Source organism: Saccopteryx leptura, chromosome 1, assembly GCF_036850995.1.
Source record: "Saccopteryx leptura isolate mSacLep1 chromosome 1, mSacLep1_pri_phased_curated, whole genome shotgun sequence".
Classification (NCBI taxonomy): Eukaryota; Metazoa; Chordata; class Mammalia; order Chiroptera; family Emballonuridae; genus Saccopteryx; species Saccopteryx leptura.
In genome coordinates, this window is record NC_089503.1 from 26784277 (window position 1) to 26799876 (window position 15600).

Consider the following 15600-nt stretch of genomic DNA (forward strand, 5'->3'; position numbering starts at 1 on the left):
TGCACGAGCTGCCCACGTCGCCCCCTCCTCTCCCACTGGGAGCATCGCACGCGGTGCCGACTCCCACTGCACGAGCTGCCCACATCGGCCCCCTCCTCTCCCACTGGGAGCATCGCACGCGGTGCCGACTCCCACTGCACGAGCTGCCCACGTCGGCCCCTCCTCTCCCACTGGGAGCATCGCCCACGCGGTGCCGACTCCCACTGCACGAGCTGCCCACGTCGGCCCCTCCTCTCCCACTGGGAGCATCGCCCACGCGGTGCCGACTCCCACTGCACGAGCTGCCCACGTCGGCCCCTCCTCTCCCACTGCCACCGCCGTCTCTGGCTTCAACTGGTGACTTCCCACTTCTATTCTCCACTACGGTTTAGTTTTCAAAGTGCTTTCATAGTAATATTTTTTAAATGGACAATGGATTATATTACTACCCCACTTAAAAATCCTTCAACGGCTTTCTGTAACCTTAGAATCCAGCCCCTGGCCTGCAAATCTCCACATGATATGCCTCCTGCCCATCTTTCTAACCTATTCCACGCACCTGCAGCCACACTGGTTTATTCAAAGCAGAGCTTGTTCTTGCCGTAAGGCTTTGTACTGGTGACTGTGTCCCCAAAGCTCTTCCCCTCACAGCTCAGAATGATTTGCTCCTTAACATTCAGGTCTCAGCTCCAATGTCACCTTCTCAGAGGCTTTCCCTGACCAAGCAATCTGAGTAGCCACCCACCCTGCACTACTATGTTACACCGTCCTATTGTGCTCACAGACTGATCACTATTGAAAATTAGTCTCAGACAGTAAGGGTCCTTAACCATTTTGTGCCCCACTCTATCACCAGCACCTGCTAATGTGTCTGGCACCATGTAACCACAGCAAATGTTTTTTGAATGAACAAATGTATGATCAAAACAACCCCAGAATATTGCTTTCGAAAACCTCCAAGGTGCCCAGGCAGAGTGGGCGGCTTCCTGGTCTTAGAGAGACTGCTCGGTTATCTCCTGGGCGGGGCGCTTCTATACGTGAACCCAGGCTCCCCCGCTTTTCTGTGTCACTGCAGCTACTGGGTACAGCCTAGCCCTGGGGGCCCCAGGTGTGGGTTAAAATGCTGTATCATAACAATGATTTCTGTGGCAAATGACTACTCCTTACTGGTAAAACATGGGTGTGTTTGATGAACAAGGGGTTCTGTGTCACAGAGGGCAAAGCGGAAGCAAGTGCATGTCTAGCCCCCCCCCCCCAAGCCAGGAGCCAGAAGAACCAATGCACCCCTGGGAGATGTGCTCAGCTGCCTTCCTTATACAACAGCTGCACTGTCGGCAACTCCCAGCCCTCCTCCATCCAGCTGTGGATTCCAGGACTCGAATGGTCCACGGAGGAGAGAGTGAGGACGGGATCAAGTCCAGGTCAAGATGGAAGCAAAGGGCTATCTCCTTCCTTGCCCGCCCCCCCCCCCCCCAGACAGGACGTTGGCCGAGCATGATTGTGCTGACAGTGACACAGGAAGAAGCACACAACTAAGGATGGGGACAGGGCTCCAAGGCTCTGCTCTAGCACACATGGCAGTCAGCCCTGGGGTGAGATGACTCTTGAAAGTTTCTCTATCAGTAAGATGAGGAGAAGGACACAAAGAAATATTCACTAAATGCACGCTACTGTGGTGACTTGGTGGGCACGGAACTAACCACGTCACCAATGTTTTCCCATCAGTTTCCGTAATCATCATCCTGTGTAACAGCATTAGCATGCCATCGTACAGATGAAAAGGTGTTAAGGAGCAGAGCAGTGAAGTGGCAGCCCAAGTCCCACACCAGGCCGAGCTGGACTTACTGTTTCACCCTGGGCGGGGGACTCAGTGACAAGTGAAGGCGGCACAGGAGAGGGCATGGACGTTGGCGTGGCTGACTCACCCAGCCAGGTCACTGGGAATGCCTCACTGCAAGCAGCAGAGGGGGTGACGCTGCTGACTGTCACCCAGCCAGGTCACTGGGAATGCCTCACTGCAAGCAGCAGAGGGGTGACACTGCTGACTGTCACCCAGCCAGGTCACTGGGAATGCCTCACTGCAAGCAGCAGAGGGGTGACGCTGCTGACTGTCACCCAGCCAGGTCACTGGGAATGCCTCACTGCAAGCAGCAGAGGGGTGACGCTGCTGACTGTCACCCAGCCAGGTCACTGGGAACGCCTCACTGCAAGCAGCAGAGGGGTGACGCTGCTGACTGTCACCCAGCCAGGTCACTGGGAATGCCTCACTGCAAGCAGCAGAGGGGTGACGCTGCTGACTGTCACCCAGCCAGGTCACTGGGAATGCCTCACTGCAAGCAGCAGAGGGGTGACGCTGCTGACTGTCACCCAGCCAGGTCACTGGGAATGCCTCACTGCAAGCAGCAGAGGGGGTGACGCTGCTGACTGTCACCCAGCCAGGTCACTGGGAATGCCTCACTGCAAGCAGCAGAGGGGTGACGCTGCTGACTGCGGAAGATTGCTCCCAGGCCGCGGCAGACTCAAACTCCACTTTGGACACCAAGTACTAGAAAACTTTCTCCTTGCCATAGGGGATCTCAATAATTTCTTTTAAAAAGGGGGGCACAGCTAGATGTTTTCAGTTTTTTACAACTACAGCCAGTCTGTGACCTTCCTGTGGTGACCTGGAGGCAGGGCGGCAGCCGGTTCCATCAGATTCTCCCCTTGGCTCTTGTGGGGTCCCGCAAACACAGCTGCATGCAAGGGCCTGCTATCAAGACCCTTACCCTGAACGTAGAACTTAGGGCGTCTCTCAGGGTCAGACATCAGGTTTAATTTCTGTCTCATCTGTCCTGAGGTGAGAGGCACCCTCGTCTCTCACTCTTTTAATTAGGCTGCATGGAAAAGGTCTTTCAAGGCTTCAGCTGACCCCCCCAACACCCCAATAGAGGAGAGGACCTGATATAAGTCAAGATGACGCCCCTGTCTGCCTTCAGGGAACCGGAGAGGAAGTGGTCTGCAGGGCTGCTGCTTCCCCCTTGCAGCCCAGGTCCGGGGACTCAGCACGCCTTAGCGTGACTGCGTTGTGAACATCGGTCTTTGCCACTTGAGCTCCTTGGAGGCTGAGTCTGTCTGTCCTGCACCATTTTGTTCCTAGTGTTTAGCAACACGCCCAGCACTTAGGAGCATCTGGTGGCTGGCACCTAGTAGCTCTCGGAACCTGACTCGCCGGGGAGGGGATTTAGCTGGTGGGATGGAAGGTGGGGAAAGTCGACCTTCAAAGCGGGAACTATGTTTTGCAGCAAAGTGAGCTTTTCTCCAAGGACCACTAAGACCTATTTGGAGAACCTGTAAAGGAGACAGTACAGTGGGTTAGGGTCATGTACTTTGGGGTTAAGCCCAGGATTCCCATCCAAGCCCTTCTGAGTTGTGTGACTTGGGCCACGCTTTTCAACCTCTCAAAGCCTTACTCTCCTAATCTGTGAAACAGCCATCCATTCTTCACTCTTCCAGCGCACAAACGTTTATGGAGCATCAATAATACGTTAGGCACTATCATAGGTGCTAGCATGAGAGTAGTGAGCAAAACTAACAGAGTCCTGTTGTCATGGAGTTAATTTCTCATGAAGGTGACAACTAATAAACAGAAATAATTTCAGAGAGTGGAAAGTTCTATGGAGAAAGCAGGATTCCGGGGGTTAGAGAAGGCAGGCTCGTGGGTGTTGGGGGCAGTTCCGGAAGGGGAAGTATCAGGATCCACCTGGTAGAGTTGAGTATTGAACGAGACAGTGAAGCAGGAAGTATGTAACATACCTACTAACAAGTAATGAGCGCTCAGCCCAATGCAACTGCCTGTGTGTTACTCCCATCCCGAAGCCGGGGGCTCCTCTCCACCCTCACAGTGGCTGTGCCCCTGCGACATGCCAGTACTGGGAATACGGAGGGGAAGCAGAAGGCTCCCTACCCCTAAGGAGCTTACCGTCTGGCAAAGAAGGCAGTCTTTGTGGGACAAAAGAAGAAGTAGTACCTTCTAGCTGTGGAGCCAGAAAAGACAACCATTCAAGGTCAACAGATGGACTGGTATTTTCCAGGGAGACTCTGGGGCCAGAGGAGGGCAAGCCAGGGACCAGGTGGGACAAACTGTGACTACAGGAAACGGGGCGGATTGTTCAGGGAGCCGTGGAAAGTCAGAATGGCTAGAGGTGGTGTGAGGGGATACACTCAGAAAACGGTCTCCTCGGTGCTCCTAATGCAGGGGTCGGGAACCTTTTTGGCTGAGAGAGCCAGAACGCCACACATATTAAAATGTATCTCCGTGAGAGCCATACAACGACCCATGTATGTTACGCATTATCCAATAAAAATTTGGTGTTGTCCCGGAGGACAGCTTGGCTCCAGCCACCTGCAACCATGAACATGAGCGGTAGGAAATGAATGGATTATAATACATGAGAATGTTTTATATTTTTAACATTATTTTTTTATTAAAAATTTGTCTGCAAGACAGATGCAGCCATCAAAAGAGCCACATCTGGCTCGCGAGCCATAGGTCCCGACCCCTGATCTAATGCTTATCTCCATGGGCCTTGCTTGGTGTGTCTAAGGAGACCAGGGGTGGGGGGCTGGGGCTGGGGAGGAACCGGAGCAGAGAGCGCCAGGACTCCATATGGTGTCACCGTGCCACCAGCGCTCCAACATGGGAACAAGGGCTATGTTTAAAATATTCAGATTGGGTTCTGTGTGACACTCTCAGACTGCACAAACAGATGTTTCAGGGGAAAAAGAAACACAAACACCCCGTGGTAACTCAATATAAAGCCTGCGTGGGGGGCAGGCAGGCGTCAGGCTGCTCCAGTGTGATTATATCTTCAACACAAGCCTGAGACTCCGCTTGGAACAGTAACACAGGTGCCACTGCAGGATGCTGGTGGCCGGGACTGAACAGGCATTTGCTCCCAGGCAGAGCCAAGGGCTCTCCCTCTGCCAAAGCTGGACTCTCCTGTCTAAGAGCCTAAGGCCCAGGCCAGGGACAGTGAGAGGACTCTGATATGGGAAACAGAAAACTACAAGGTGGTTTCCTGTGCCTACTTAGTAACTCAGGCCTCTCTGCCAGCAGGCTTCTCTGAGACGAGTGTAACTACAGAGTGGACATCTGTGAAAGGGAACCACTCAGACCGGTGCCTGGTTCCTGCTTATTCCTGTCCTATCTATCTCAGCCTTTGTAGTAAACCATCTTGTTATGAGCCTCTCTAGGGGACAAAGAAAAAGGTAAGAAAGCTATCCCTACCCTCAACATTCCAAGAGTTCATGATACAGGCAACAGGTCTGAACGGTAGGAATGTGCCCCAGCAGGCGGCCGAGGCGATGAACTTCACACCCAATGTACATTCAGCCAACCTTCCCAGAGGCTCTCCCTGGGTCCAGGTCCGTGCTGACCGATGGGAGAGAGCACTGGTCTAGGCAGGAGGGAGGAACACAGAGGAGTTCGAACACACCAAAGGGGAGAGCCGAAGTGGAGAGAAAAGAGGAGGTATGCACTCAGGTCTCTGTCCTCTGCACACCATCACCCCGTCTCAGGACTGAACAAAGCCTGTGCTCTGAGTCAACGTGCTGCCCTAGGTGCTGGAAGGAGGAGCAGAGACCCAACACGACATTGGGCAACAAGCAGCTTCGGCTTCTGTCACATTCAAAAGATCTCCCCGTGAACCATTAAGCCTAAAGACGTTATCAAAGTTGTTCCTTAGTCTTCGGTACCGTACTTCTTCGGCTGAGCTCCTGAGGTTAAAAATCAGTAAAAAGCACAAGACAAGAGCAGCCTGTCGGCTTACCATAAACCACTCGTGCACAGATGAGATCGGGTAAGCCAGCTGTAATCTCAGAAACTGATGGGATGAGGTGGGTGGTTAAGTTTTACTGGGGAAAGAGAAATGATACCCTTTAAGGGTCAGGACTAGGATATAAATACAGTGTGCTGAAGGAAACAGATAAATATTATTAAAGACACATTCTGCCTTTCTCCTAGTTTTTCCCGAAGCCACTCCTGCTGTCACACTCAAATGACATAATCCTACTTCAGATCTGCTTCATCCATCTGTAGAAGAACCTGTTTATGGCTCAGTCTCAACATAAATCAGATGTCATGAGACTTATTTATGAGGCTTGAAAAGCAACTGTTCACCTCTGGCCAGATCACAGGGCCCAGCCAGAGCGGACAGCCCCAACCCCCCAGAGGGCACGAGGAGAACGTCTCCTTCATTGCTGAGGAAGCCCAGTCACCCTCAGGGCTGCGCGGCTGAGCGGCATCTGTCAGCGATCTCGTGGCCACGCTGCTGTTAGACGTGGCCTGGCTCTCAGGCCGAGAGGCACAGGAGGAACAGAGAAGCCGAGCTTTGAATCCAGTCCTTCTCCGTCCCGACTAGTTCCCTGGGCAAGACTTACTTCGCTGGGCCCCAATTTCCTCAGCTGTAAACCAGAGCCCACGACTCACAGATTCTCTAGGAAAGTGAAAGGACATGGCAAACGGCAAGTGCTCACTAAGCAATGGCTTTTCTTATGACAAAGTGTGTGCACGAAGCCTGCGTGCACCAGATTCACCGGCACGCGCCTGCGTACGTCAGACTCACTGGCATGCACTTGTGTACACCAGACTCACTGGCACGCGCCTGCGTACACCAGACTCGCGGCACGCGCCTGCGTATACCATACTCGCGGCACGCGCCTGCGTACGTCAGACTCACTGGCATGCACTTGTGTACACCAGACTCACTGGCACGCGCCTGCGTACACCAGACTCGCGGCACGCGCCTGCGTACACCAGACTCGCGGCACGCGCCTGCGTACACCAGACTCGCGGCACGCGCCTGCGTACACCAGACTCGCGGCACGCGCCTGCGTACACCAGACTCACTGGCACGCGCCTGCGTACACCAGACTCACTGGCACGCGCCTGCGTACACCAGACTCACTGGCACGCGCCTGCGTACACCAGACTCGCGGCACGCGCCTGCGTACACCAGACTCACTGGCACGCGCCTGCGTACACCAGACTCACTGGCACGCGCCTGCGTACACCAGACTCACTGGCACGCGCCTGCGTACACCAGACTTAGAGCACGGGGCGTTCTGATTCCTCCTCCTTTCTGGGACCAGATGACTTCTAAGGCTCTCACATTCTGAGTCTCAGTCAGAATGAAACTGCACATACAATCAATACACCAGATGGCTCCTCTCCCCCAGCATGAGGGGTTAGGAAAAGTGCACAGGTCCTCTGCTTTCCCCGCGCACCCACCTGCTCACTACGCAGACCATTCCTCTGTAGTCTCCACTCAGCCCCGCACAGAGGGCCAGGGGCAGGGAGTGACGACAAAATGAGTCTTTTAGTTAACCACACTGGGAAAAAGATGAGAATATTCTTTTAGGGGTTGTTTTTAAGTAAAAGAAAACAACATGAAAAAATCATTTGCTGTGGAGACAAGAAAGCCACTTCTGAACACAATTCTATTACAGAAGTTTAAGAAAAGCCTATGGAATTACTTGTTTTATGTTCAGTTGGAGAGAAAGCTCATTTCCTTTCCAAACTGCTCCTCCAGTCTCTCCTAAGTCTAATTTCTCCACCCTCAACTACCACTTTGTTGAGAAGTAGTTGACATACAACATTGTGTAAGTTTAAGCTGTACAATGTGATTTGATATACTTACTGTGAAATGTTTACCACAGTAAAGTTACTTATGTCACATCCTTTGCCTGATAATTACCATTTCGCTGTTGCTATGACCTAATCTGATTTCTGACAGTGCACTGAGCCTCCATAGGAAGAAGGACTGACAACTAGCTTGCCCTCTGCTCTCCCTACCCACTGCCGAGGATGGGAAAACCAGGCTTTGGAAAGGGGGGTGGATGAACTGGGCAGTCTAGCAAGCAATAGAAAAAGAAGTTCATGTGAAATGCAGGAAGATCACCCACTTAACTTATTCATTTAAATTGGCCTGAATGGCCACAACATGGCTGTAAAGGACACCATTACTCTAGGGGTCAGAACCAGACTGTCAAATTAGGCCTAGCACAGAAATGTAAAAATTGTCTGGAGGAGGAAAGTCAAACAAGTGCACGAATCTTGACATAACTCCATACGAGAGGCTTCATTTTCTCTCTTGCATTCTGATTCCCCTCTGGTAAAGGACAGTAATGGCACTGAAATCCACAATAATCCTTAAATCTCTGTGGCTGCTAGGGTTCTAAACTCCTCCTTCACAACTGAAGGCTTTAACAGCTGCTAACAAGTCCTAACAAGGACCTTTCTAGCTCCAGACTTGAATATCAATACCCGTTCTCTCTCTCTACCCTAATCACCAGCAGCCTACAAGTCGACTCTGTGAAGGCTGACTCTCTGTGCAAGTTGACTCTGTGAAGGTTGACTCTGGTCTTTCACCTCTCACATTCATAGGGTCTGGGTCCTCCCTGTAGGGTCAAGGGGACTTAGAGGTGACACTGCTGTTGGGGAGTGGCAGAAATGGAGGGCACCGAGAGCCCGAAGCAGTCGAATTAAGACTGTGTGTGTGAACAATCACCATGGAGGCAAGGCTGGAGTCCGTGAACAGGGAGCCATGTCCACAAACAGGGTGATTCATGCCAAAGTCCCACTTCAGAGGGTCCAGGAAGGCGAGGAAGTGTAGTGCAAGGTGAGCAGGAACGGAGAGTTCAGGATGGACTGTGAACAGCGGTGGGCACTGGAGGCCTCTTTATGAAGACCTGGCTGTGGGGTTTGGGGCAAAGGCCCATCATGTTCAAGAGTCACACAAGATGGGCATGAAGCACTTAACGTGAAATCCGTTTCCCTGGCACTCATTGATCACTGGTCACCAAGGTCTCCTGTGCTGCTATTAACCCAGTGTGACACCGGCTTTTCCTGCTCTGGCCAGCCAGCTGCCACTGCTCCAGGACATGCACTGTGACTTACAACCCTGTTTAGCAGCCCTAACATTTGTGAAATGGCGGAGTAAGGGATTTGTATTCTCCCCCATCTTGTACCTCAATCACCTTTCCCTGATGAGGACAGTAACAGGTTAAAAAAAAACACAAGGGAGACCCTCTAGGCCCCCAGTGGCAGGCCATGGACTAATGCAGGATGCTCCTAAGGCCATTGCATTTCTGCATTTTTCCTTCCAGTGGTAACAGAGGCGCTGCTGAAATGGAGCTGCCCTCTGTTTATTATCCTTGCTTTTGTTTTGATTTGGTTTTGGTTGGTGTTGCGTAAGAAGGCTGGAGTTTACCCATATCACCATCCCCTTCCTCTTATGCCTCAGACACACAGGACAGAGGTGGCAGAAGGTGTGAAAGCAAACACTAGCTCCTCCTGCAGCTGCCTGCCCACTGCGCAGGGAGCCTGTCTGTTTTGCTGGAGCAGAGCCTGGCTCCTTCCTCCAGTCCCCGCTGCTTCCCCAGAGGTCAGCCGCAAGTTCACACCAAGCAACAAGCAGTGATTACAAATTGAGTGCCTGCTGGGAATATCTTTCCAGTGTCAAGCAGCCATTAAAAGCACTTAAGGAAATCACAAAAGGGAGGTGAGAGGATACTTTAGGGAGAGCCACAGGACAGGGAGGGCAGAAGAAAAAGCGTCACCCAAGCTCCTACCTTAGAGGGAAAAATGGGCCGTGAAAAGCAGATTCTAAAGAATGGACATGCCCTGGGGAAACTGCAGAAGACTGTCTTGCAACCACTCCTTTGCTGGGGCCCAAACACTTGAGGGTGCCTGGGAAAACTTTTGCTAACACAAAGAAAGTAAAAGGACATTTTAATCAATTATATATTTTATTATTTAAAATTTTATTGAATTTATTGGGGTGACACTGCTTACTAAAATTATATAGGTTTCAGGTATACAACTCTATAATACATCATCTGTGCATTGTATGTTCACCAGCCCAAGTTAAGTCTCCTTCCATCACCATTTATAACCCCTTTAGTCTTTTCTACTCCCCACCTCCCTTTCCCTCTAGGAATCACCTCACTGTTGTCTGTGTCTGAGTGGTTTCTTTTCATTTAATCCCGTCACCATTTTCACCCAGCCCTCTGATCCCCCTCCCCTCTGACACCTGTCAGTCTCTTCTCTGTATCTATAGGTCTGTTTCTATTTTGTTTGTTAATTTTTTTTCTGAGTCGTGAGTTCTTTTATTTTTAACTTGAATTTATTGGAGTGACATTGGTTAATAAAATTATATAGGTTTCAGGCATACAAGTCTATCATATATACATTGGTCATTAGTTTATTCTGTTCATTATATTTCACATATAAGTGAATCATATGGTACTTGTCTTTCTCTGACCTGCTTATTTCATTAACATAATGCTCTCCAGGTCCATCCATGCTGTTGCAAAAGGTAAGATTTCCTTTATTTTATGGCTGAGTAGTATTCCATTGGGTAAATGTACCACAGCTTTTTTATCCACCCATCTACTGATGGACACCAGGACTGCTTCCAAATCTTGGCTACTGTAAATAAGACTGCAATGAACATAGGGGTGCATATCTTCTTTCACATTAGTGTTTTGGGCTTCTTTGGAAATATTCCCAGAAGAGAAGTGACTGGGTCATAAGGCAGTGTCATTTTTTAATTTTTGGAGGTAATACTTACACGGTGGCTGCACCAATCGGCACTTCCACCAAGCAATTATGTGTTTTAAAAAATTATTCAATAAACATGTATTATAATAGGTACTTAATACAATTTCTCATCCAGTCTGCAGTGCATGTCTGTGAAGAAGACATTCTGATTCCTCTTGTAGATGTAGAAACTAAGGTTCAGAGAGGCCAGTCACTTGGCCATATCTGGAGCCCTGGTTTGTCCAATTGCAAAGCCAGGGTTTTCTTAGCAAAAAAAGAACATTGAGCTGGGCTGTGAGTCCTTGCCAAGTTGGCACCATTCTGACCTACCTGTCCGTGGCTTTTGCTGCTGGGTTAATTAGGGACCAGTGCGGGTGGTCTGAGGGCACAGAGGCCTTTCTGGTACACCTGGTTAAAGGAGGAGTGGGCCTGTCTATCTTAAGTGGGCTGGTGGAGTCTCTCTCTCTCCAGTCTCCAGCTGTCAATGACCATCTAAAAGGGAAGGACTGGGGGCTGAGATACGTAGCTGATGTCACCTCAGGAAAGTCATTTTCCTCTCTGAGATTCAGTAACTTCATCTGTAAACCAGGTCCAATAAAACTTATGAAATAAAGAATTGCGACACTAAATAAGGTATCTTATTAAGGCCCTTAATCTTGTATTTGGCACAATGTAAATACTTTATACATGATAGCTATCATGGTAATTTCTGTTTTACCTCACAGAAACAGTTCTAGAAAAATACATAGGTTTAGCATCAACTTGTTCTCATTCAGTGGGCGCTATTTATAGTTGAAACTAATTTTTAAAGCCTTGAGTTTGTTTCATGATGGAAAACAATCACACCAAAAGAATGGCAGCAGACGCACAGACAACCTGCGCTCAGAAGAGAGAGCCACTCTCCGGGCCGGTCCCTTCCCTTGCTGCCCAGTCATCCTAGGCTCTAAGCACAGCTACTTAGAGACTGGAAATGTATACTGTATATATAAATGGCAGGAACTCTGGGCATTTTACAAGTCAAAAGACAAGTGTAGGATGAATTAATGCAAATGGCTTTGCTTCTTGTTATATAATCCCCACAGGCACATTTGTTAGAGGAACTCTCTGAAGATGGGCAGCTCCTCAGGAGACCAGTTGGGGCTGGTTCCCAGGGGCACCTACCAACTTAATTGAGGAGATTACAGTGAACAGGAGAATCGGGCTGATGCTGGGTCCTTGTCCCGGCTACTCATTCTGACCCCAACAGGGGCACAGAGACCTAGAGGCTCTCTCAGACTTTAGTCTTCGGCACTTCTGATTCCAAGATGCTCTGCTGGTAACTGCATCATCTGCTCTGTCCACAGAAAACCACAGCCAGCGCAGCCATAGACAGTGTCTACCTCCATCCTCACTTCTGCATCCTTTCCAGAAAGCAAGACTAACCTGCCCCAGGGAGAAAGTAAAATGTGCTTCCAATCACTGGCCCAGGGAGGGGGTGAGCAGTAAGGCAGACTGCCCAGGCATGCAAAGGGCTAAATGTGTTTGCCTTTTGCTGTTTTCTTTTAGCGGATAAAGCAAGCATTATTGCCATTTGAATTTGCAATAATAGAGAATATGGGCTCAGAGATTCAGCTCAGAGCCAGATTCATTTGTGTTCTAACTAATCCCCAATATATTTGGTTCTATGTAATTTTGCCTAACGTTGTAAATGTTTTGGTATAGGACAAGTGTTAGTAGCTTTTTGGCATGAAGGAAGCAAAGAACGGTATGTAACTTCTTTAAGGTTACACTGCACTGGTCTCTTCTGGCCTTATTTTTCTAGGTACATTTGGAAAACTAGTTCTTTCAAGTCTGTTTTTTCAGATGTTGACAGAAGAGGCAGGTGATACACTGTGTAAAAATTACGGCTCTAGAGACTGCGGGGACAGCACTCCCAGTGGAACTGAAAAGGACAGATATTGAAATGCCACCACCTAGTTTTTGACTGTAGACTTTTCAGCAATAAAAAGCTGTTGAGATTCTTTTTAAATTTTATTTATTCATTTTAGAGAGGAGAGAGAAAGGGAGAGAGAGAGAGAGAGAGGGAGAGAGAGAGGAGAGAGAGAGAGACAGAGAGAGAAGGTGGGGAGGAGCTGGAAGCATCAACTCCCATATGTGCCTTGACCAGGCAAGCCCAGGGTTTCGAACCGGCGACCTCAGCATTTCCAGGTTGATGCTTTATCTACTGCGCCACCACAGGTCAGGCAAAAAGCTGTTGAGATTTAAGGTAACTTAGAGCTATAGAGAGAATTTTTCTCTCTTCCAAGCCCAAATTTAGAAAGGGTTTTGCCCTTTTTTATTAAACATACAAACCATTCCCAGACTCCCTGATATATGTGCACGCATACATACACACATTCACACACAGACATACCCATTCTAAATTCAGTTTGCAACCTCTATTTCTTCTTTAATTTGCCTTGTAATTACTGAGTCAGTAATTCTAAACTGTGTAGCCAACTTTTGTTAAGGGGAAGCTCCTACATATTCAAAAGATTTAGCTAAAATAGATATAGCATAGAGATATAGAATTTTATAGAAATTTAGTTGGATACTCTTATATTCTATAAACCACCATATCGCCTCCTTTTTAATTTCAAGAACCCTTGAATGAGGATTCATAGATTCATAATATTGGGCAGGTTATTCTCCAGATACCCTTTAACTGCTGAAATCCCAAGCCTTGAAAGGGATATGTTTGGCATAGATATATATAAAAATATGTCACCCTAAGAGTCCCCTATAGACAGATAGGCTAAATGTCTAGAGCACTATGGCCCATGTATTATTTCAAATGTGGGGAAGGCCATTTCTTGGATGGCTGAGTACCCTCGTCTCTCCACAAAGGACCTACATTCTCCCATGATTTGGCACTTCAGACTCTTTGATTATCAGCCCTCTACTTCACAGACTCTTGCCATAGATATCAGTTCATATCACTAATCCTGAACTGAGCACACTGTGCTCCCAGTGGGCCTCTAACTATTCACCCTCAGCCTCGAAGAGGCTACACCAGGGTACGGCTGGCTGACAGGGTGCTACTGGCACCAAGCACATCAGCAACCTCGCTGGCTTGCATGTGAAGGCAAGATCATCTCAGGGTATCCCAAAAGCTGGACCCCTCAATCAGTAAGGCTTTCCTTCTTCCTTTTCTAATGAAATCTGACTATAATTTGGCCTAAATAACCAGTCACAAAGAAACGGGCTTATACCAGTTTGCTGATACGTGCAACAAATCACCTCCAATGTGCCCTTCCAGGAAAGGGCCAGACTCTCACTTCAGGCACACAATTCATTCTGATCAAAACATTCTATTTGCTGCGTAAATGCTAAAACATATGCACACACACTGGGTGTCCCTCATTGCCTCTGGAGTAATGGGAGCCTGGGCAACACTTAGGTATTCATCTTTCCACATAAATTGGAATGGAGCGTCGCAAACACCAGTGACATCTGCACGGATACAAAACATATTCATTACGGTCAGTGCTGCTACAATGAAAGGAAATGCACGCATAATGGCAGGGTATCTGAAATAATGTGTTGCTGGATTCTGTGTCCATGAAAGCAATAATGAAGAAACAGAAGCATGTCAAATAAATTAAAAGGAGGAACAGGGGTGGGCTCTAGGCAACGTCAACAAGAGAAGGCACATTTGCTGGACAGGCCGTGGGAGGAAATCACAATAAAGGCAGAAGAGGCAAGGAAGCATTAGGCTGACATTCTGGAGAACTGAGGTTGAATCCTGGCTCTGCTATGTGCTAGCTTTGTGATCGGGGCAAGTCATGTCAGTGTCACATACACCTCACACTGCTCATGCACAAAATCAGGACGGCCTTCCATGCAGGACGGTGCGAGCAGGAAATGAGAGAACATATGTAAAGCACTTTCAGAGACTCTGATGTGCAGCAAGCATACGATGAATATTAGCTTTTAAAAATTTATTTCTACTTGTTTTTATTTTCTGTTCAGACATTTCCTATAAGAGGAGACACAAATAAATCTTCCCTTTTCAAATCATGGCAATTTTAATCTATCCCATAAGCATAGTCACTAAAATCTATTATTAGGAGAAAATATGGTAGTTGAACGGGACACTGAACATTAGCTTTTGTTTTCCTTTTGTTCTTGCTAGGTAAAGGTACAGCTCTCCGCCTTTAGGCATCACCTAGCTCTCCAAATCCCCGTTTCTTCTTTTATAAAGTAGAGCTAATCATACCTGCTCTTCCTACTTCCGGAACTTGTTACGAGGACCAAGTAAGATGAAATGTGTGTGGCAGCTATTACTGGTTGACTGACTTAGTCACTCCCAACCCCCTCTCCTCGCTCTGTTCTGGAGGGTGGAACAGTCGAACACTTGCACAGAAAGCCTGGCCTGCAGTTGGGGGTGTGTTCAAGCCCACGACATAGAAGGATAAGTCTTCTGGTTTGGTGGTAGTGGGGGGGGGGGTGTTCATTGGCAGAGTGCTTACTTTTCTGATTAAGAAATGTGCCGCTTCTTCTGACCTATTCTTCATTCCTGAAGATGTATATGATACCGAAAGCTGCAGCGCTTTTTAATCATAACGCAAGAAGCATGAAGGAAAAGCTCAGAGTCAGGGACACAAGGCAGTACTGACATTAGCCAATGACCCTAAGCCTGCAGCAGCCACCTCCCTCCCAACTTGCTGTGTGAAACAAATAAACCTTTGTTAGCTTAAGCTACTGATAATGGAGTCTTCTCTTACTCAAAGCTGAACACAATTCTGACACAATGCAAAAGTTCTCTGGAGAATTCAAAGCCCTATATATATCATCTTTTCTCTGCCAAGATCATCATTTCCTTGCACCCATCTGGGTAATTTATACATGCCCTATAAACTTAGATCCAGTAATAGCTCCTCTAGGAAGCTTTCCAAGAGCCTAATCCAAGCTAGATTAGCATTTCTCCAACCCCTTGGAAGTCTCAAAGTACTTCATAAACCTCTATCAGTACATTATACTGTTTTGTAACTATTCATTTACTTGTCATTCTGCCCTACCAG

The 15600-nt window shown here is 48.3% G+C and overlaps 1 protein-coding gene and 1 non-coding gene across 3 annotated transcripts in view; both read right to left on the reverse strand.

Moving 5' to 3' along the window:
- TRIM44 (tripartite motif containing 44) overlaps nt 1-15600 on the reverse strand; it is a 111363-nt gene that overhangs the window by 12824 nt on the left and 82939 nt on the right. Inside the window, exon 5 of one of the 2 annotated variants that reach the window (XM_066363170.1) lies at nt 3263-3306. The exons of the other annotated variant lie outside the window; for it this stretch is intronic. Within the exon in view, the coding sequence (XP_066219267.1) occupies nt 3294-3306 (13 nt within the window). The 3' untranslated portion in view covers nt 3263-3293. Of the gene's footprint in view, nt 1-3262; nt 3307-15600 lie in introns of those variants that run through there. 2 annotated transcript variants of the gene reach the window in all.
- Nucleotides 14535-14673, reverse strand: LOC136389886 (small nucleolar RNA SNORA29). The gene has a single exon (XR_010748444.1). It is a non-coding gene; the product is annotated as a small nucleolar RNA SNORA29 (small nucleolar RNA).